At 40.2% G+C, this 22,799-nt stretch overlaps 1 protein-coding gene and 1 pseudogene across 1 annotated transcript; both read right to left on the reverse strand.

Annotated features, from left to right (window-relative positions):
• Positions 1-213: 213 nt before the first annotated feature.
• On the reverse strand, positions 214-2,201 carry LOC102704916 (probable pyridoxal 5'-phosphate synthase subunit PDX1.1). Its single transcript, XM_006661523.3, has 2 exons — positions 1,798-2,201; positions 214-1,232 (listed from the first exon to the last, which is right to left on the reverse strand). Exons 1-2 carry the CDS (start codon positions 2,029-2,031, stop codon positions 516-518), a joined length of 951 nt encoding a protein of 316 aa, XP_006661586.1. The 5' UTR covers positions 2,032-2,201; the 3' UTR covers positions 214-515.
• Positions 2,202-17,004: 14,803 nt separating this feature from the next.
• LOC102706504 lies at positions 17,005-17,707 on the reverse strand (annotated as a pseudogene).
• Between the last annotated feature and the right edge of the window lie 5,092 nt (positions 17,708-22,799).

Consider the following 22,799-nt stretch of genomic DNA (forward strand, 5'->3'; position numbering starts at 1 on the left):
ACAAGGTAGAGTGATAAGTAGCTAGTGGCTAGCAGTAGCAGATGAGCAGAGAAGAGCAGGCTGCCGCATAGCTGGCTAGATGTTGCATGCTGTTGATGTATACCACCTACGTTGCGTTGGATGCAGTTTTTTTTAAACATATGGGTTGGTTGCATGTCATTTAAATAGTCGTTAAAGATATGAAAAAAATTAATAAGATAGATTAATACGAGTTATATCATTACACAAACATGCAAGTTTAAATTTAATTTCTAAGGGCGGTAACAAAAATATACAAGTTTCAGTTTATTTTTTGTTTTTTATACAATGTGTAGAAGTTGAATTTAAACTTGTATGTTTGTGGAGTGATATAACTCATATTAATCTATCTTGTCAATTTTTTTTATATTTTTACGACTATTTAGATGATATGCAAATACACGGGTGGATGTCGTGCTTAAGACAGTTTCCCCACGTCCGTTTGATGCTATACTATATAATATATGTAATGTAATGAAGAATTCTTGGGCGGGCTACTAGTCGGAGCGGGCGGCGAAGCGCTCCACCTTGGGGTCGGAGAGGTTGATGCCAACCATGGCCTCGCCGAGCCCGCTGCTGACCTCCGCCAGTATCTTGGGGTCGTTGTAGTGGGTGACGGCCTGCACGATGGCGCGAGCGCGCCTCGCAGGGTCACCGCTCTTGAGTATGCCGGAGCCGACGAACACACCGTCGCATCCGAGCTGCATCATGAGGGCCGCATCGGCGGGGGTGGCCACCCCGCCTGCCGCGAACTGCACGACGGGGAGCCGGCCCAGCTGCTTGGTCTGCATGACGAGGTCATAGGGCGCGGCGATGCGCTTGGCGTAGGAGAAGACCTCGTCATCGTCCATGTTGCAGAGCGCCCGGAGGTCGCCCATGACGGACCGCACGTGCCGAACGGCCTCGACGACGTTGCAGGTGCCGGCCTCGCCCTTGGTGCGGATCATGGCAGCGCCCTCGCGGATGCGGCGGAGCGCCTCGGCGAGGTCGCGGCAGCCACAGACAAAGTGGACGCGGAAGTTGTTCTTGTTGATGTGGTGGGCGTCGTCGGCGAGGGTGAGCACCTCGCTCTCGTCCACGTAGTCGACGCCGATGGCCTCCAGGATCTGGGCTTCGACGAAGTGGCCGATGCGCGCCTTGGCCATGACGGGGATGGTGACGGCGCGCTTGATGTCGCGGATGAGGCCCGGGTCGGACATGCGGGCGACGCCGCCCTGATGGAAATCAAAGCAACTCACGCGATCGCAATGGACACAACTCTCACTTACATGTGAAAAACACAAGGAAGAAGACCAACGCAACACAGAGTATTTGCAGCACCGCACTGAACTTAGTACCCTTTTCTGGTTTATCTTCTCACTTAACAAACTGATTACAATATGCACCTATTTATAATACAAACTAATGACTCACACAGGTAGCTTCCACTTCGTAAGCACACGACGTCCCACGTTCGGATTCCTCGGCCGCAACTCCACAAGGTCCTCGGCGACGTGCTTACTTGCGCCATGAAACTAGCTGCATGCATGCACATGCATCTGCAACAAACTAAAGCATGCAAGACTAATGCACTACGTACTCTGAAGACTAATTCTGACTGCATGCACCTATTACTTGGCTGCCAATCTACTCTAAGCACTCACTACTACTCTGTACTTCACGGGAGATTAGCCCACTGTGTCGTAATCACTATTACATGCAGCTAAGAATTTTGCTCCAACTAATACCATGCAACAAAATAAACATGATCATCTAGTTCAACAAGATTATTTCTAACACGCCCTGGGCGCGGATGTCTGCGGGGACGCGCTCGAGCGCCATGACAGCGCAGGCGCCGGCCTCCTCGGCAACGCGCGCCTGTTCGGGGGTGACGACGTCCATGATGACACCGCCGCGTAGCATCTGGGCGAGGCCGACCTTGACAGAGAAGGTGGCGGACTTGTACTCCTGGAGCGCGGCGGCGGTGCCGTCGCCGTTGGTGGCGCCGTAGAGCGCGACGACGTCGGAGGCCATGATAAACAATTACAGTGGTGGAGGGGTATCCGATGCTTGGCTACGGACGGCTCTTCATCATATCCTTACCCTACTTATATCGATCGATGGAGAAGAGTAGATGAGAAGAGAAAAAAAGGAGGGCCAGACAAAGACGAGGCGAAGCCAAGCGAAACGATCTTCCAACGTAATATATGACTGGGACGAAGGCTACGTCTGGTAGCTTTCCGCGTGTCCGTAGGAGTGGATGGGCTCCGCTTGGCTCAGCCGCCTCCACCAATGCTCACTGTATCCGCGCCACCAGATCCAGGTGCAACAACAATTTTGTTAGTATATAACAGACAGAAGAATTAATGTTTATATTGCCGCCTCCAAATATCTTTCCTCAACACCTCCTTCTAACTATTTCTCCCCCCCCCCCCCCCCCCCCCCCCGCGTGCAGTGGTGATTCTCAACTTTTGAGGATGGTTTCATCCGACGTGGCGGTACACAAACCATCCAAGGCCAAGGGCATTGCAGTGACAGCAAAGAGGACAGTAACAGCTTTCTTAATTAGTTCCACCCCATGCAACGAGCTAGGATGAATATATACAAGCTTCCAAAAGGATCGAAATTTTTATTTGAGTGCATAGTACATGTATTTTACGTAACTCATGAGACAAATATAATTAGCGGAAAAAATTTGACACAAATTTTAAATAAAACAATATAATAAATTAATTTTTATTTCAAATTTAATAGGACAATATATTTTTTTATCTGGAACACTCTTAAAAAATATCGTGAACATTGGTAGTCCTATTTTTATATGAACACTATGTTGACGTTAAAAATGTGATCTGACGTGTCACACACGAAGGCCTGAGAGTCAATCTTAGACAGCTCCAGTGCAGGACCTAAATTCTTAGAATGCGCGGGCGTGCCAGTCAGTTTGATCCTGCAACTGACAAGATAAGCAGTAAAATAAGCCGATAGGTGACTAAATATCCAGCCGATTGGATATCGACACAGCAGCACTTAGCCGATAGACTAAACAATCGGCTGTAAAAAGCTTGGATCAGCTAGAAACTCAAATAGAAATAAACTTAAATTAAATATTAGACCAGCGTAACCTGCCAAGTTACTTATTAATCTTAGTCGATCGGACGAGCCCCTGTAACTAGATCGAACTAGACGTACGGAGATTGGACTTAACCAAGACGGTGGACAAACAACCAAGATCTATAAAATACCTAGCCCAGATTGCTAAGAATAATCATAGAAGATCCGACCTAACCAAGACAGTTCAAGATTAAACCTACCAATGTCGGGATAGATATTAAACAGATCTAGATTGCTATCAAGTCAATGAGCCGATGACTGGTAACTTATCGGCTGGTACTCCGATAAAACTATGAGCAAAATACATCAATCTGATATAAACCATCTGACAAACGCAATCTACTAGATCGGACCAAACCGAGACAGTACTAGATTGAATATGTCAAACAATAAATATCAAACCCACGTAGATCGCCAAAGTAGTCGACCAGATCAACTTAACATATGGAAGTAACTCAAGTTGAAACTAATACGATAACTGGCAATCGCACAACCAGATTACAAGATCGGACCGAACCGAGACAATCCTAATCTAGCCGCGCGATTACCGTGGCCCGGCGGAACGATGGACTTACCCCTCCGCTAGAGATCGAAGTGATGCAGCCCCGCATCAGGTGCCAAGTTCCGCCGGAGTTGAAACCCCGGACAAGAGGATGCCGATGCGCCAAAAGTATTTGATCTAATTGATGTGTAGATAAAAAACAATGACCCCGGGCGTACATATTTATACCCTCGGGTCGAGGCTAGGCCGTGTTAGACACGACATACAACTTCTAGTAGATAAAAAGAAATAAAACTCCTAGATAGATTCTATCTCTAACACACAAGTCCCGATCGGACTCTAATCTCTTAGAGATAAAATCCTAACTAACTCTAATTAAGAGATAAAATTAAATTACACGGACTCTGATTATTCCCGAATCTATCTGTAACAATCTAGGCCTAATCGGACTCTATTTCTTATCCGATCCGGACTCCATCGGCTAAATCCGAGTTATATTCCGCCTGGTCTTCTATCTGATTGCCCTGTTTCCTATCCGACTCGGTCTTTAATCATAGTTTAATCTCCAACGGCAAATTACCAAATTCTGGCGTTAACACACTCCTTATTTTTTAAATTTTTAAAAACAAAATAAATACATATTTTTTATTTTATTATCTATATATATTTTTTCATAAATAATGTATTGCATAGCAAATTCATAACTACTAATTGTCTCATGAGATAAACTTTTATATTTTTAATAATGTAATTCATAAATTTATATGTTTATCTAAAGGGTAAAATTATCTATTTTGTTGAAAGTAGACGGTTAACTAACGTCAACTGACGAAAGGGGTATGGAAGGGGATCAAAACCAAATTTTAGGGGTATATAAGGAAGTAAGCATAATTCGGGGGCATAGAAGAGATTAGCCAAAATTTGAGGTGCATGTATTATCCTATTAGCAAAACAAGTAGCAAGAAATACAAAGTTAGAGTGATAAGTAGCTAGTGGCTAGCAGTAGCAGATGAGCAGAGAAGAGCAGGCTGCCAGCATTGCTTGCTAGCGGATGTTGCATGACGTTGATGTATACCACGTACCATGGATGCAGTTTTTTAGCACATGGGTGGATGTTCACCTGTTGCTTACATGTCATCTAAATAATCATTAAAATATATAAAATTTTTTGATAAGATAGATTAATATATGAGTTATATCACTACATAAACACATGTAAGTTTAAATTCGACTTCTATATATTAACAAAATATAGTAATGAATGTGCGTATCCAATTTGCCTTTGGAGTTTGGACTCCAGCGCTCGTGAGCTTGCCTTCGTGGACAAGGACAGTATGTCGTCTACACCGCCGCAAGCAGCCGATGCCAACGTCGACTTTCATACACTACTCGTGGATGTTCGGGGATATGGATTTCGACAGAAATCATGTTGGTCGGATCTCGGGAGTACATACGTATGTACCGTTGTAAATATATAATCACATGTATATTTAATTTACTAGCAAAACTCTCGTACTTCGCCAAGGCGATTGTACATAATTTACTAAACCAGCCTGAGCTACAATCGATATGATACTTTTAATGGACTTTTGGCAATTTTATGAATTTAATAAAATTTTAATGGACTTAAACGGAGACCGGACGAATTAGTTATGATTTTTAGCAGTTTTCTAGGTTTATTAACTAAACAGAAATAAATAGAAAGTACTAAATCAATTATTACGCAATTAAAGGAGACGCTGACATCAGCAGAGAAAGGAGGCACAGTGAGAGAGGGAGGGAGGGAGGGATTGACAAGTGGAGGCCACGGGAGGGGAGAGAGAGGGTTGACCGGCTGGGCTAACAAGTCGGGCCCACCGGTTAGCTGGAAAGGGAGAGAGGGGGGAAGGGTTTGACCGGCTAACCCGAGGGGCCCGCACGACAAAGGGAGAAAGCAAGAGACGGAGAGAGGGGGCGCGGCCGGCGATGTCCGGCAACAGCGGTGGCGACCGGCGTGACAGCGTCGGCGGCGCACGACGGCGCATGATGATGACCGATGACGGCGGGGATGGCAAGGTGGCCGGGGTGCGGCGCATGGCGGCGGGAAGCGATGGCGCGCGGGCGAAGTAGGAGGCGGCGCGGAGGCGACGGCGACACCGGCGAGATGGCGTGGAGGCAGCGCGACATGTGGAGAAGGTGGTGGCGCGTGGCGGCCGAGATGGTGACGGTACACGGTGGCGGGAGGCGATGGCGAGCGTCGGCGGTGACGGCACGACGATCGCGTGGCGATGACGGTGATGGGCAGAGGCGCGGCGGCGGCCAGGAGCGGCTCTCGGCGCCCGACGATGGCGCGGGTGGCCCGACGATGGTGTTGAAGGGGAGGAAGAGGAGGGGAGATGGGATGCAGGTGCTCACATGCGATGATGAGGGCAGTGGCGACTCGACGTGGTGGTGGGACACGGGATGACGACTGGCGACGAGGGCGACGGGTCCCGGACGGCGAGATCGATCGGCGGCTAGGGGCGGCAGCGCTTGGGTGCGGGAAGGAAAACGGGCGGCGGCACGGCGGTTAGAGGCCGCGTCGCGCACGTGTGTGTGGCGCGCGGCGGCGATTGCGACGGCGGAGGATGAGTCGGCCACGGCGGCGGCGCAGGCTCGACTCGGGCCGGGGAGCGGGAGGAGGAGGGAGGCGACACGGGCATGCGAGCGCGCGGGCGCGGGCGAGCTGGCCGAGGTGGCCCGGCTAGGGAGGAGGGGATGACACGCGCGGGGAGGAGGAGGAGGGAGTTGGACCGGTGCGGCTGCGGCCGGCTTGGGAGGAAAAAAGGGAGATAAAGGAGGAGAGAAAGAAGGAGATTTGGGCTGTGGCCCAAATCCGAAAGAAAGAAAAAGAGGGAAAAAGAAAGGAAAAAGGATAAAAAAACAAAAGCCTCAATTTTTGCCAGATTAAAATTAATTTTTGGGGAAAACTTTTATATTCTACAATTTCTATTTAAATTCCGTTAATGATTTGCGGACTTTGATTTAATTAGATTAGTTCTTTTGAGGGGTTTTCATGAGTTAATTAAGCCAATTGTTACTTAGCAATTTCTTTTATGAATTTAGGCTAGGACAGAAAATCCCAGGGTGACAATTCATACGATGAGCCATTGAGCAAAACTACTTAAGCATATCGGTTGCTTTGCTGTACAACATCCTATCTACTTCCTCTAGCATTTTTTTTATTTTACATCGTTTGATTTTTGGATATACATTTAGCCATTTATCTTATTTAAAATTTATATAATTATGAAATATCTTGTTATTATTTGATTAATTTCTTAAGAAACTTTAAAAATAAATTATATATTTTTTCATATTTGCAAAAAAAGACGAATATAAAAGTTAAATACGTCAAATAAAAAGGCTTACGCACAATACTTTACATATAGATGATGGCACGCATGAACATTGGATCTCATCTTTTCTCAACTATTTGATGCTTATAAGCCTAAATTTAATTTTTTTAACATGAAATTTGGAGATAATTTTAGGGTTATTTTGTTATAATTTATTTTTTAGCCTTTGTTTCTAGATTGATATGAAGAAGTATATAAAAGTTTTATTTATAAATTATTTTTCATGTGTAAATATCATTAATCACGCCTCCAGTCATGGCTCCCTATCTAATTTGTTAATGGAATTGCTATATCTATGTTACGCAACTTGATTTGTGGACCGTTAGATCCTCTTGGAGATTCTTGCAGATGTGAAAGAATGAAAAAGTTAGCTGCATGCGCAGAGGCAGGAACCAAAACTGCTTGTTGACCAGGATGATTGGGCCTCCATGGAACCTAGTGTTGGTAGCCCGAGATCAAGGACCTGTCGTCCGTGCTGGACACGAAGCTTCGCCAAGAAAGGAGCGTACCAGGCCGCCAGGGCGAGGCAGCCCAACCGATCGGCCCAACGCCAGGGTGGCCTAGCGATGCAGCCAGGCCGACAACTCGTGTCGAGGCTCGTGACGTTCCAAGACAAAAAAATATCTGAATTTTTTAAGTAGTACATATTGCATAAATAAATTATAACATTGAATACATAAAGTAACAAAATCGCCTTCTATGAATAAGATATATGAATAAGATATAGACATGTATGTGAAAGTAATATATATTAATTTATATAGTAGATTGAAATGTAGCGATGGTTCTAAACCCGATTCTGAATCGGAGAGTTAGCAACAATAGGTCGTAACAGCGTTATGCAGCAACACATGTTAATGATGTTGTGCCGCCACCAAAGAGCGAAGATGTGACGTAGTGGACGAAGAACGAGTAGTCACGCATATGTTTAAGCCTGTCAATAGATTTCAATCCAATCTAAATCCACTCTAATCCATCAACGTACTCCCTCCCTCCGTTTCACAATGTAATGTAAGAGTTTCTAGCCTTGTCTTGAATCTAGATAAATATATAAATTATATACATTCATCAATTGATGAATTTAGGTAAGGCTAAAAAATTCTACCATATGAAATGGAGGTAGGTACTACAAAGTAGTCTACCAAACCAACCCGCATCAATTATTCTTTATTAGGATTCAATCAAAACTAATCTAACTTCGATTTTAGCCCAATCCGCACCAAACTATTTTGTTAAATGAATCCAGTCTACTCTAGCAGGATAAACGTACCCATTTAGTATGTATAAACTTAGACCCAAAGTTTTAAAACTCGTGTTCACACTATAAAAAATTATCAAATTTGACTAAGATTAGGTGGAATGATTTATTATGTATAAGCGCAGCTTTGTGCAAATTTTAAACAATTTCTACGTATGGGTCCCACATATGTCTATTCTCTTATCAATTGACTACCAATTAAAGGATCCATTTTCTCTCCACGGGTCAAATCCATTTCGAACATCAAATCACCTAACCAAATTCAGTCCATACCAATCCATTTGTCTCTATAACCCAGTCCAATCCAAACCATTTAAAGTAGGAATCCATTTGCACCCACCCAAAAAAAAATCCAAATTAAAAACCAACCAGTTTAATCTATTTCCATCCAACCCATTAGGAAGCCTTTGATACGTTTCCCAAAAACCTTATCCGTGCCCTCCCAATTTAGGACATCGGTGAGACGTACCTGATGATGAGTGACGGCACAATACAGAAGAAGTGGCAAAACCCTAGATTGTTTTCACGTGTGTTGCATGGAGATGATGACTCGGTATATTTATTGAGATACTCTGACTCGACCCTATTTCTAGAACTTGTAACCAAACTGGATAAGGTCGGATTCGGCTGAGGGATACACTAATCCAAATCCTCTCATCTATGATGGTCCATCACATGCCTAGGCTATTGGACCATCAAAACGAAGTCATCTCAATCGAGCCTACAATGAGCCCATTGTAAATGTAGTCGCGCAACCGAATCTAGGTGCATATGCTTAGCGTCCGTCAGAGATGATACTCATCAGGCACAAATATATGCCCGATTGAGATTCTCTCAATCATCTCAATCGGGCCTAGATTATGGCCCGTCACGGATAACTCTCATCTCTGACGGGCCGTAATTATGGCCCGTCACTGATGACCCTCATCTGTGACGGACCTAAATTATGGCCCGTCACAGAGGACTATTTTTAAATATAACAACTTCAAACAATTTTTTTTAAATACTAAATGATTTCAAATGGAAAAAGTATCAACAAGAAAATTGTATAACTTACGAAGATTTGCAACTTTTATTTTGGTCATTTTTCTATATAACTTTTTTTAAACAGTTTGAATTTTAATTTGAAAACATGACAACTTCAAAACAACATTTTCAAATTCTAAATAATTTCAACTAAAAAGGTCATCAACAACAAAGTTTTATAACCCATCAAGATCTATAACTTTTATTTTGGTCATTTACTATATAAAAAACAGTTTGAATTTGAATTTGAAAATATGACAACTTCAAACAACATTTTCAAATACTAAATGATTTTAACTAAAGAAGTCATCAGCAACAAAGTTGTATAACTCATCAAGATCTTTAACTTTTATGTTTGTTGTTTCTTCATCCAATAAAGTGTTAGTAATATTGTTCATAAAATTGACATATATTTGTTATAGTTTATAAATTGGATGAGAGATATATGAATTTTTTGAACAATGTTACTATCACTTTATCGGATGAAAAAAACGACCAAAATCAAAGTTATAAATCTTGATGAGTTATACATGTTTGTTGTTGATAAATTTTTCAATTGAAATCATTTAGTATTTTAAATTGTTGTTTGAAGTTGTCATATTTTTAAATTCAAATTTAAACCGTTCAAAAACATGTTGTATAGAAAAATGAACAAAATAAGAGTTATATATTTATGAGTTATACAACTTTGTTGTTGATGACTTTTTCAGTTGAAATCATTTAGTATTTGAAAAATATTGTTTGAAGTTGTTATATTTTTAAATTCAAATTCAAATTGTTCAAAAAATGTTATATAGCAAAAATACAAAAGTAAAAGTTATAGATCTTGATGAGTTATACAACTTTGTTGTTGATGACTTTTTCAGTTGAAATTATTTAGTATTTGAAAATATTGTTTGAAGTTGTCATAATCTAGGCCTGTCAGAGATGAGAGTCATCCGTGACGGGCCATAATTATGAACCGACAGAGATGAGAGTCATCCGTGACGGTCCATAATCTAGGCCCGATTGAGATGAGTGCCATCCGTGAGGGTCGGATGCCTGATTAAGATATTTTGTCACATCACTGACCTTTGTTTAGTGACAGGAGTCGTGCCCGATAGAGATGACACTTTAAGCTCGTTATAGATAACCGATTCCGTTCTAGTGATATTACCAGACGTGAAAAACATAGTAATAGATTAGTATATGATTAATTAATTATTTTTATAAAAAATAAAAATAGATTAATATGATATTTTAAAGCAACTTCCCTATAGAATTTTTTTGCAAAACAATACACCGTCAAGCAATTCGGGAAGCGTGTTGATGAAAATGAGGGAATCTTGATAAATTAGATGGGGTGCCGAATGGGGCCTAAGTCATGCTTAACCTATCTAGACTCCACATTTATTGAATAATCTAGAGAGTTCCAACAACAAACTTTAGATAAATCTGGTGAAATATTTAACAACACAAAGCGATAGAAAGAAACAATGTCGGCGCAAGGATGAGGAGTCCATTTTGGCGTATCATTCACGCACATGTTGCATGTGTGTGCCATGGAGCAGAGCTATATTAGGTGTGGAAGGTTCCTTGGAATCTGATCTAGAATTTTTTTTATTTGGAGTTCATCTATTTTTACAATATATGCAACATTCTTAATCCAAACTCAGGCACCCGCAATAATCTTATCTTAATTCAAAGTACTAAAAAGCAAATGAATGGCACCTGCTATATTTTGCTGTAGCTCCGCCCCTATGTGTGTCCACGCCAATCTAGGCCATGTAAGGCTAAGCAAGTGATTACGTGTTTTTCTAGTTCTCTCTCACGGTATTACTCAAATAGAAAAACATTATCTCTTTTTGAAAAGATCTCCATCTCCTAGAATACGTAAGGTGGGATTAAAGTTCACAACATAGCTCCAATGAGCAATTATTCCTCCTATGGGCTTTGCCCATATTCAAATTGGAACAATTCCCCACTAAATCTCAAATAAATTAAGAGATTTCTTTGTTTCCTTGTTTCCGATGTATTGTGTATATATCAATGTTTCAACATAGACATGTTAAGATTGAGTATAAATCTAGAACTCCAAGCTATACTTGCTCACAACTTGAATAATGAATTATGTATTAAATTATAAGTTTTGTGCAAGCAAGTTTCACTCAAAGCGATAACATATACGAGGTTGTCAGTGGCCTACTCCTCCCTTAGAGTGTATAAGTCATGCTCCATAGTGTCTTCATAAGCTTTCAAGCAGATTCACCCAAAATCTTCATATACTACAACTAACAGCCGAGCTCATATAGGTATATTCTTTCGTGAATATGGTATACCGCAACTTCTTTCCTATATAAAGGCAATAAATACATTTAAGACAATAGCCAACCTACTTGATAGCTTGTACATGCATTTTTATTTATAGAGAGTTGAAGATACTCTTGTCTAATTAACTAATGGCTTGTTCTTCCCAAGACCTAATATAAAAATTGAGTCTAAACATATATTTTATTAAATTGATCATTATTGAACGTATAGAAATTGACAGCATATGATTATATGAAACATATAAGGGATGAGAAATGATGAAACGATCAGAAATGGTAAATAACCAATTGCTTCTGACAATGATTGCAAGAGCGATTGAGATTGCCTTCACCTTGAGTTCCAATTTGATCTTTATTTTGAGTTGTCTCCTTTGAAGCAGCTCTTTCCAAAATAAAAAAAAAAAAGGATTGCAAATCGATCAACGACAGCCCCCTTCTTCCTCTCCACGGTTACAGCTAAAATATAATGGTGCACTGTTAGTTATAGTACTATAACACTATTATTAAAAATTATCACAACGTACAAAATGAAGAAAATTAATAGTTTGTAGTGACGTAGATTCACAAGTCAGCACACAACTTAACACACTCGAGCATAATCCTACCTAGCTTCAAAACAAGTCAGTTCAAAATTGAGAGATATATTCAAAATCAAGTTGAAATGTTAATTCAATCTTGTATGTTCAATATATACCACAATTAATAACTCTAGATATTTTGTCATAATCTCACCAACATCGATAGCCATGGCAAAAATACAACCAGATCGGTGGTCACAAGCCAAGAATCAAATCGAATGACGAAATCGACAAATTCATAGTGACCAGATGTGGCAAGAAAAAAACACGGGTGGGTGAATAGGTAATCAATCACCTGCTGGCTTGGCTGCTGCGTGGATGAGTTGAGGGCCTGGGAGTGGGAGGCGAAGTCTGCGGTGGGGTGGACGAGGCCGTGCTCCAGCAGGCCCAGGCCTAGCATAGGAGGCGTCGAGGCCACCGCCCGCCCACGCCGCCGGCCAATGCCTGGCCTTGCACCACCCGCTCCACCGCCGCCGACCGCATAACTGAAGCATATATCTGATATATACAAAGTTGTCAGATCTTTATCCAATGTCAAGGACCACATAGCGGTACTTTGCTAGTGATATATATATACCGTAATCTAAGCTCTTAAATTATTTCAAAAGAACTGATGCCATCTCTATTATATTAACGAGAAGAAGTAACATAAGCACAGAGAACATCTGTCTTGAGAATTTTCATCCACCCTTGGTTTAGTGCATGGAAGACTAATTAAGTTCAGGATGTCTTGCTGTGAGCTATGTGGACGGGAGCGGCCGTGATGCAGAACAGGGCGGCGGAGGCTGGCCTTCTCGCGCAAGGTTGCCGGAGTGCTGTCGATAGAGCTGTGCCGTCGGGGCGGAGGCCGACGTGGAGGCGGGCGGCGACGTGTGCATCACGGTACATACAGAGAGAATAGCTTCGGAGAGGATTAGAAATGGCACCTTTGCTATTTGTCAGTCGGCTGAAAACTTCTTAATCTGTCAATTGATTTCTGGGCCAATAGATTTTCTTTAATATTAGTGCACCAACTAGGCTTTAGCAAGACGTAGCACCTCCCGATAACCCAGCTCATTAGCACCCATCTCCTACTCTCTCTCTCTACCTATCTCCTCTCTACCTTATCTCCGAGGACTGGATTGGGCGACGACGACGTCGACGATGGGAGCGCGAGCAGGACACCCTCTGGAGAGCCGCTCCCATCCCAGCGAAATCGCTCGTATCGACAACCCAGGTCAGCTTTGATTTCCCACCTCCTACGCGCGCCACCGCTCGACCGTGCCGCCGTCCGGCCTCGCGCGGTGTGGACTGGCCTAAACATCCTACTCCCCGTTCCCTTCGCCTCACTTTGCCCCGTCGGCCACCACCGTCATTGCCGAACCTACAGCAACAAAATCGCCTCCTCTGGAGCAATCCATGGACTGGCTTGCCATTTGGTAAGGTAGATGCTATATTTTTTCTTTTTGCTACTGTATGCATTATCCTTCGTATTGATTTTGTTTTGGCCATCAACTAATTTTGTAGTATATCATCACCTTATGCAACCGAATTTGTTGTTTTATGTAAACTTACAGCTGAGAAATTGAATGGCCCAAACTTTGACCCATGACTGCTTGTTCATTCTTAGCGGCTAGGTGTGAGCATGTTGTTACATCTCATCTCATTGATTCGTCCTATAAATTTTTTTTGGCAGAATGGGGAGGCAGTTGGTTGGCCTGAATTCTAGTGATTCTCTGTCGATTGACCAATCAGTTCAATATGTTGAGAAATTGTTCGAGGAAAGTTACAGCCACTAATTAATGGATCTCTGAAGCTTCTTGTTGGTTGGTTTTCTCTACAAATTTTGTTGTTAACTTGCATAGCTGTACCGTCAATTGTGGAATTGATACACTGGAGTTGCATAATATGTGCAAATTTTGTTAATGTTCTCTGCAAGTAATAGTAGAAAATATGATGCTAATTCTAGAGGCAGATACGTGAACTCTTAGGTGGAACAAAAGCATCCTTGTTGGTAGCATCGCTCCCAAAGACAAACATTTTCCTAGAAAGATTTTGTTTGTTAAACTAGTATAATACCAATTTTTTTTCTTCTTTCTTCTGTTACCTCGCTCTTTTCTAAGAAAAAAATGTCAGGATTAGCTTTTACACTAGCAGTAACAAAATTCTCTTTTGTTTTTGGTTTGCTTGTTGTTTTCTCTGCAAATTACAGTTGCACCATCAATAAAATAAAAGACCATTTGGGCGTAATTATTGTTATTTTGCCCCTTTAACTAATCAATCACCTATACTTGTACAGTGCATAGACTAAAGTTGCGCAAAGCTTAACCAAAATTTGCATAATCTAAAATATGAAACTTCTGCATAAACTAGATGTAACTTTGGCATAAATAAAGTGCAATATACTATTTAATTCGTATTTTCCATTAATTGAATCAACCTACATGAATCTATATCAGGAGAAAATCTGTTTATTTCTTATTTTATTATATTAGGAGAAAATATGTTTGATTAATGATTAACTGTAGGACTTGTACCAAAATTGCACCCTCTTCTTGCTATAGTTGCAATTTTCCGTAATTTGCAACTTCAGTTATAAATTTGTGCAACTTAAGTTTTAAATTTATGCAACTATATCTGCACGTGCTAGCTGGAGGATGGAGAAACAATATGTGCTAATCAATTTGATGAAGTGAAATCCATGTCTGCATTTGTATGTGTGTATTTTGGGGTATTGGTATGTTGGAAATTTATGTCGAGGTAGTTTATTATTATGTGATTTTAAAAGTATAAAGATCATGTGCAACTTCATTAAATAAACATGCACGCAACTTCAGTTATAAATGTCTACAACTTCTGTTACAAATTTGTGCAAGTATTGGTCCGCTTTCAATACTTGAATAATGAGAATTCTTGAGAATATTTTCAGTTGTCATTTTTGCAGGGAATCACAAAAAGGATCATTTTTTTTACAAAGGGAGTTGGCATGGATAAAGGCAATTTCTCCTAGGTTTCAAAGTAATGTCAGTAGTTAGTAAGTTAATACAACATAGCACTATCTAGATTCATATGGATGATAATAAATCTAGACATATATACAAACAATATATATTGATCAATAGATTAATCTAAGAATGTGGATGATGCTATCATACACAACATAAGCTTAGTTAGGATTTAAATGACAATGACATCAATGGTCTGCAGCAAATTCCACTTTTGTATAATTCTTCGCTGGCCCAAATATAGAAAAGATACACGTCCACTGTATATTTATGCTACTTTATTTGTTGTGCACAAAAATATTTTGTTTTCCATATAGTCTTTCCAGTTATGTATGCTTGTTGACTACTGTGTCATCTTGAGCAACATATATAGTTTGTTGAGAACATACTCAAATGTGTACAATCCGAGAGAACTTATTACATAAATTATTTTATTTTTTGATCAATGTGATCTTTGTGCTTATGTTTTGATTGATGAAACACATGGTGCCTTTTATTGTGATGAGATTCATTTTTTTTAGCCTATGCGACAAATATGGTCCATATGAAAGCTCAAATTATACATCTAAAATGGCATAAAACCAAACTAATCGGGCTTGTTAACTTCAATTTCCTCAACGCACTTAACACATATGGCTCACACAAAAGGCCGAAAACACATCAAAAGAGGTGCTAGCTGGCCCAGCCTAAAACATATCCAAAAGAGGCGTGCAAACTGTCTCAAAATACACATTCAAACCCATTAACATGGCCCTTTTGTTTTTCCCAGCCCGTTAAGATGGATCACTGGTCTACTGGCCCACCAAACCTTGTTATTTTGCTTTTAAACTCTTTGCGTTTTTATAACCTTGAGATGTAGATCGGGCGGGTCACAAAATCGACTGACGTTTTGCAACTTTTCAGTCAACGGACCCCGCCACCCCGGGGCAATTTTGCCCAAAAAAATCGACAATCTCCGGAAAGCAAAATCAAAAAATAAGAAAAATGATATTCTAGCTAGTAGCACCATGTTAATGGTGATATTTTATTGAAGCCCATTTCATCAATGGTATTTCCGTGAAACCACAAGTTAAGGATCCTAGATATGCAATTTTCTCGTCCAACAACAAGAGGGAAAACTAGGGTTAGCAATACATGGGCTATTGGACCAATTTCAGTTCTAATGGGCCAAATGAAGTGGGGAAGGAACAACCAGACTAATATTTTTTGGATTTTCTTGGGCTGAAATAGGCTTTACCTCTTTTATTGATTATAGATATGTTATGTGTGTGTATATCTATATGGAAAAAAGTCCACTTCGACTCCTTTAAAGTAGACCGAATCTAGGCCGCGTTCGGGAGTGGGGGTGGGGAAGGTTAGTTATCCGGCGTGAAAAACGTAGTAATAGATTACTACATGATTAATTAATTATTAAAAATATAAAATATATTAATATGATTTTTTAAAACAACTTTCCTATAGAAATTTTTTACAAAAAATACACCATTTAGCAGTTCGGGAAACGTGCACGTGAAAAAGAGGGGGTTTAGATAACTTAGCCATGCGGCCGAGAATGGCCCTAATTCATACCCCTCAACTAGAAACCATATAGGATGACTAGCTAAATTATTGAAACCAATGCAATTTGACTCCCTAGCGGTATTGAAGGGTGGTTTTGCTGACGTGTCACTGAGATGGTGGTGTTGATCTAGTCTTGGTCCCACATGGCGCTTATGTGGTATTAGAATTAACAAAATATCAGTGAAAACCATCTATCAATCACACACAAAAATATATGGAGGGACCACTGACATGTGGGCCCATATGTCATCCTCGTGCATTCACACAGCAGGCAGCACCGGCACACATGAGTTTGGACTTCAGTTGTCACCGCCACACCGCACCAGCCCCGAGGACGACACGCTAACCTAGGGTTCGGCTATCTTGATCATCTTGATCGGTCGCTCGCTGGCCGCTGCCTCCTCGTACCGCGCCTGCGCCCTCTTCCTCATTAGCAGCTACATGGGTGTCGTCGAGGAGCATGACGAACAGCTTACCGCACTTCTCCTTGCAGGAGTGCTCTTGCTTGGGCTGCTCGCCACTGGTGCTCGCTGCTCGTATGTCTTCCTTCATCAACGCATGGAAGTCAAGCCGCCGGATGTCAAGGAAGCGCGACAAGCCCAGGAGCTCCTCGCCCAGCTAGCTCCCTCATAAGCGGGTGGTTGTCCTTCTTGAGCTGCTCGTTCGGGCTTGTGATGTCTGCTCACGGCGGTGACGACGCAAAGGAGGAGTTGCAGTCGTTGCAATTGGATGTTGTCGCCGACGGCACTTGGGGTAGACGAGGCAGCGGCGGAGGGAACGCGACGACGTTGACCCCGCTGTCACAGAAGTTGGAGGACTGGGGCATCGTCGCCTTGCGGTGGCAGATATGCTAGAGAGTAGGCCTTGCTCGCCCCGCGGGAAGAAGAGTTGGAGAGAGTGGGACGACCCACAGTGGGTCCCATAATATTTTTTCTTTTTGTGTAAATGACAGATGGATCCATTGATATTTTTTTTAATTCTAGTGTCACATAAACACCACATGGGACTAAGCTCATGTCAATAATGCCATGTCAGCAAAACTGCCCTTCAAAAACCACTGGGGAGTCAAATAGCACTGGTTTCAATATGATTTTTGGTTGAGGAGTATGAATTAGATTTGGCCTACTTTTAAGAGAGTCACAATGGACTTTTTCATATATATATATATATATATATATATATATATATATATATTTGTAAAAAAAATCTTGGATATTCAAATTGAAGTGGGCCTGCCCTTGGTACCGAGGCTCGCCACCCTTGGGAGTGCACTGACCCCTAGGCCCCCTTGGTAAAGGGGTCCTAGGGGCAAACCCCTGCCCCCTCTTAGGGGGAAAGCGTGCCACCCGGCCCTATCCCTTTGCTCGGGAGAAGAGGGTCTCCCATACGAGACCTCGGTTGCCTTTCCATTCAGGTGGAGAGGACATGGCGGTTGGGCCAACCTAACCCTATGTGGGCGAGCAGCCACGTTCTCTAGAACCTAGTTGCGTCCTTTGGGAGAAGTTGGGTGTAACAACCTGAGTTTTTCCCTATGCCTAAATCGTAATTGAAAAAATAAAAAAATATTTTTTTCTTAAGTTAAGGGTTAACTAAATAAAATATAAAATTATTTAATTAAAAAGACCTAAAAGTTATACATGCTTTTGTTGTATTCGTCATGCCGAAATTGATTAATGAGACAAACAGTGAAAATTTTAGTGAAAACAGATTAATGTTTTTACGAATAAAAAGTTATCTAAAGTTTAATTAAATTTCGACGATTGTTTTCCTCTTTTCCATTTCTTTTTTCCTTAGTCGTGGGCCTTTCCTTGTTTTTCATGGGCCGAGCTTGGTTTTCATGTGGGAGGGCCAAGCCCATGCTGCTGCCACGGCCGGCCGTACGCCCTTGTATTTCCTTTCCTTTTTATGATTCCTTAATCCGTATTATTTCTATATCTATTCACTTTTATATGCATACTTCTTTCGTATGGTGGAAGATTTGTAATGTTTCTTGTGATTCCTTATCCCCAGTAAACTTTCCGATCTATCTTTTATTTCCTTTTACTTATTTTATTTCTTTTAGCAGAATTTTTGGTTCTCTTCTAAACTTCAACTTAGGCTAGATGAAGTATCCTGAAATGGCACAAGAATCAAAAAAAAAAAAATTTCCATCTACTTACCAAGCGGAGTTTATGGTCTTGTAGACTAGAAGTCATATGACTATAACTATAGAGCTTATATAAATAATGTTTGTTATTTTAGAAGTGGTAGTGTTAGAGTTGGGCTTGTAATCAAAATAATGCATATTCCCTATGTAAAAGTTTACTAAGGAATAAAGGAAATAATTATTTGTGAATTCAAACTATTTTTTGCTGCAACAACACAATAGAATTCCGATTTGAAAAGTTTTATTTTAGGGTTACTTAAAATACTCTCACTGTTACAGAATGTAATCTAAGATTTGAATATTGTAATGTAATATAAGCATTTATTTATAACACTATTCATAATACTATTTATCTTTAATTACTTCTCGTTCAAAAAATCCTTTTTATATCCCATTCTACTTCTATTTATTTCTTTTCTTGATATAACCTTAATCGCTACTAAACCACCGGATCAGAGAACGCTGTTAGCCGACTGTTTCACCGTACAAGTCCACAGAGAACGCCGAATCGGAATGCAAAATACTAGGGGGATAGAGGCAGGAGGATATATAGAGGAATGACGAGAGTAATTAAATTATTAAATGTATAAAATAAGAAAGAACATTTGTCTAATTTGTGGCTATTAAGGACAAAATACCAAAACATCCAATTTACCCTCATCATATTAATAATCAAACTGTCCATGCTTTTTTCTAAAAACAAAAGATTGTAAATTATATATACACCATGTGGTTTTTAATACTTATGTCAGTTAGTTTCTAGACATACTTTTAACCATAAAAGCATAAATCGTAATTAAAACTCTTTAATGACACAACAAATCATAATAAATTTAGATAAATATAGATGCAAAGGTTAATGACGTAAAAAGGATGTGTTATATAGATATATAAGTGGGCTATGTGATTGGCGTACGTTGTTATCAAAATAATGTTACTGTATAACATTATACAGAACGTAGGTTGTTAGCCGACCTGTTACTGTATAACAAAGTCCACGGTCCAAAGTATCTACCATCCGGCTGCTCAAATGAACATATCGTCGTCCTCCAAATAGAGATTGACAAGAAAGCTCGTGGCTCGTTACCTCGCTCGACTTGTGATAAACTTGGCTTGGCTCGGCTCATTTCATTTTTCTAACGAGCCGAGCTAGCATTTAGCTCGTTAGAAATAATGTGCTAGCTCGAGCTGCTCGTGAGCCTAACGAGCTAGACCAAGGACACGCGATTCGCCGGCGATCATTGCTTCTACCCTGGAATACATGTGTTCTGTACTTTATGGGTCCACCATGTGATTTGCTAGTTCAAACTTTAATATTTATATATAATTTCATATGATTTGCACGTTTGAACTGAAAATTTGCTTGTATAACCTATTAAAAAATTGTGTACGATAACTTTTCATGCATGGCCCATGAGCTTAACGAGCCATCTCGAGCTTTATAACGAGCCGAGCTGAGCTAGGTTTTTAACTATGTAACATTGATTTTGGTCCAATTTAACGATTTAATACCGACATTATTCAGTTCCACAATATGTCATTGATTTTTTAACTTCCATGATTTATGATCACCGTTCACTTAACCTCCACAAATACTATATATTTTTATTCTAATGACTGAAATAACCCTAGGTCAAGAACTTCCAAAGATTTAGAGAAAAATTCGAAAAATATCAAAATGGTAAGTTCTTGGCCAATTTTTGAAGTTTGACCAGGAGTATTTTTGGTGCAATTAGAACAGAAATTTACATTACTAAGGAAGCGTAATTAGATGGCGACGGTAGAAATGAACAAAGTTAGTGCTAAATCATCGGACAAAGTTAGTGGTACCAAGTATTTTTTTTATGTTCTTTTTTATTATTGACGTGCCGTGCTTGTTCCTGGAATCTCAAATGATGAGATAGATGATAATCTTTTAAGTCACAGTTGAAGATGTGACTCCCTCCGATTTTTTTTACCCAGTTGATATTTTTATCTACGTTTGACCCTTCATCTTATTTAAAAAATTTATATAATTATTGACTATTTTATTATAATTTAATTTATTACTAAATTAGCTTTAAGTATGATTTATAATTTTGTATATTTGGACAAAATTTTTGAATAAGACGAAGGGTCCAACGTAAATAAAAAATTCAACGGCGTAAAAAAATGGAGGGAGTACTATGCTATATTTTATAAAATGTTTTAACTTGTTTCAAGTTAACTTCTTTTTAAGTTTAATAAATTTTACAAGAAGACATATCAACACAAAACAAATATGCTGCCAAAGTATATTTAATTTTTGGTTTAGTAAAACTAATTTGGTATTGAAGATGTTACTCTGTATTACCTCCGTCTTAGAATAACATCAACCCTTCTAGTTCAAATTTGAATTAATGGGTAGCACTTATTTTGGGACACAAGTAGTAGTAAACTTGGTTGAATTTATAAAAAAGTTCAACATTCCTGCATTATGAAAATAATGGAATAGTAATTAATTCAAGCAAGGTTGGGGCCGCGTGCGTGTAGCAACCTATTGGTGGTGGTGTGTGCCTGATATCTTAAGTCTGAACCATCTTGAGAATAAACCAGCCCTCAGCCCGGTCAATATGTAGTCAAACCTAGCCGTGATGGGCCATGACCATCGATGACACGTCGTAAAATGGGTCATCGTCATATGTAACGAGCATTGATTTTTGTTCTTAACAGGTGATGGGTATTGATTTTGTCCCTCCGTTGATGAGTCATGTCGGGTCTAAAATTCACATTGCAAATGATATGTCATCAGCAGGGTCGAACCGGATGAAGTCATCCTATTTCCGCCCATCCGATATGATTGAGTGTACGACGGGTCGCTCGGTTCGGTAACGAATGATCATCAAATTTGTAGTAGTGCGATGCAGTGATGTTTGGAGTAGTAATTTATTTTTGAGAAAGTCCAAGTCTTGTGTTACGTGGCACGGTAATTTCTTTCAATAGTTGGTACTACCCCTTTCCATAAAAAGATGTTTAACTTTTGGTTATGATGTTTGATCATTCGTCTTATTTAAAAATTCAGTATAAATATAAAAAAATAACAAGTCACGTTTAAAGTTCTTTAGAGATAAAGTAAGTCAAAAGCAAAATAAATAATGTTTTCATAATTTTTTAAATAAAACGAATGATCGACATTATAAAAAAAAGTCAAACATCTTACGTTATGAAACGATGAGAAGGAGTATATTGTTAGGCAAAATTTGCTATAGGGTACTCAAAGTTTACGCTCTTTGCTAGAGAACACCGCGAGATCGTATTTTGGTTGAAGGGCACCGTAAAAAAGTAGTAATTAGCCACTGAACACCAGCGACATTACTTTATAATTTTTGATGGTTTTGAAGAGAGAAAATATGACCAAAGTACAAAAGTGTCCTTCAGATGATAGTGCCGGATCGAAAAGAGCAGCTCCTCCTCGCCGTCCTCTGCCTCCACCACATAGATCCCACCTAGTCTCCTCAACTCCTTCTCCTGGAGTCTATTCTTGTCGTCTTCCTTTATCTCTAACGGGAAAGAGATAAGGGCATTTTGGTATTTTTACCATGTTTTCTCTCTCCAAAACTAATAAAAATTATAAAATAATATCATGTTCAGTGACTAATTACCATTTTTTTACGGTATCTTCTAACCAAAACATGATCTTACGATGTTTTTATAGTAAAAAACACAAACTTTAGATATCCTCTAACAAATTTTCCCATATTGTTATTAGCCGGCCCTGGACTCGAGTCGACTGGATATGAAAAGCAGCACGCGGCAGAGAGCAGGACGCACATGGAATGGTTACGCGACTATTCTTCGTCTCCGGTCAAGGAAATGGATTGAATATGACAAATGGAGGAGGGAGTGGGCCCAGCCCAACTTCAAGTTGGGATGGACAGATAGATAACTTCAAGTTGGGATGGACAGATAGATTACTTTCAGATCCCCAAA

This window comes from Oryza brachyantha, chromosome 10, assembly GCF_000231095.2.
Source record: "Oryza brachyantha chromosome 10, ObraRS2, whole genome shotgun sequence".
In the NCBI taxonomy this organism is placed as follows: Eukaryota; Viridiplantae; Streptophyta; class Magnoliopsida; order Poales; family Poaceae; genus Oryza; species Oryza brachyantha.

Coding starts and splice junctions, on each gene's coding strand:
- LOC102704916 (XM_006661523.3), bottom strand. CDS start 2,031: ATGGCCTCCGACGTCGTCGCGCTCTACGGCGCCACCAACGGCGACGGC. Junction 1,233..1,797: donor CAGACATCCGCGCCCAGGGC/GTGTTAGAAATA, acceptor GATTTCCATCAG/GGCGGCGTCGCCCGCATGTC.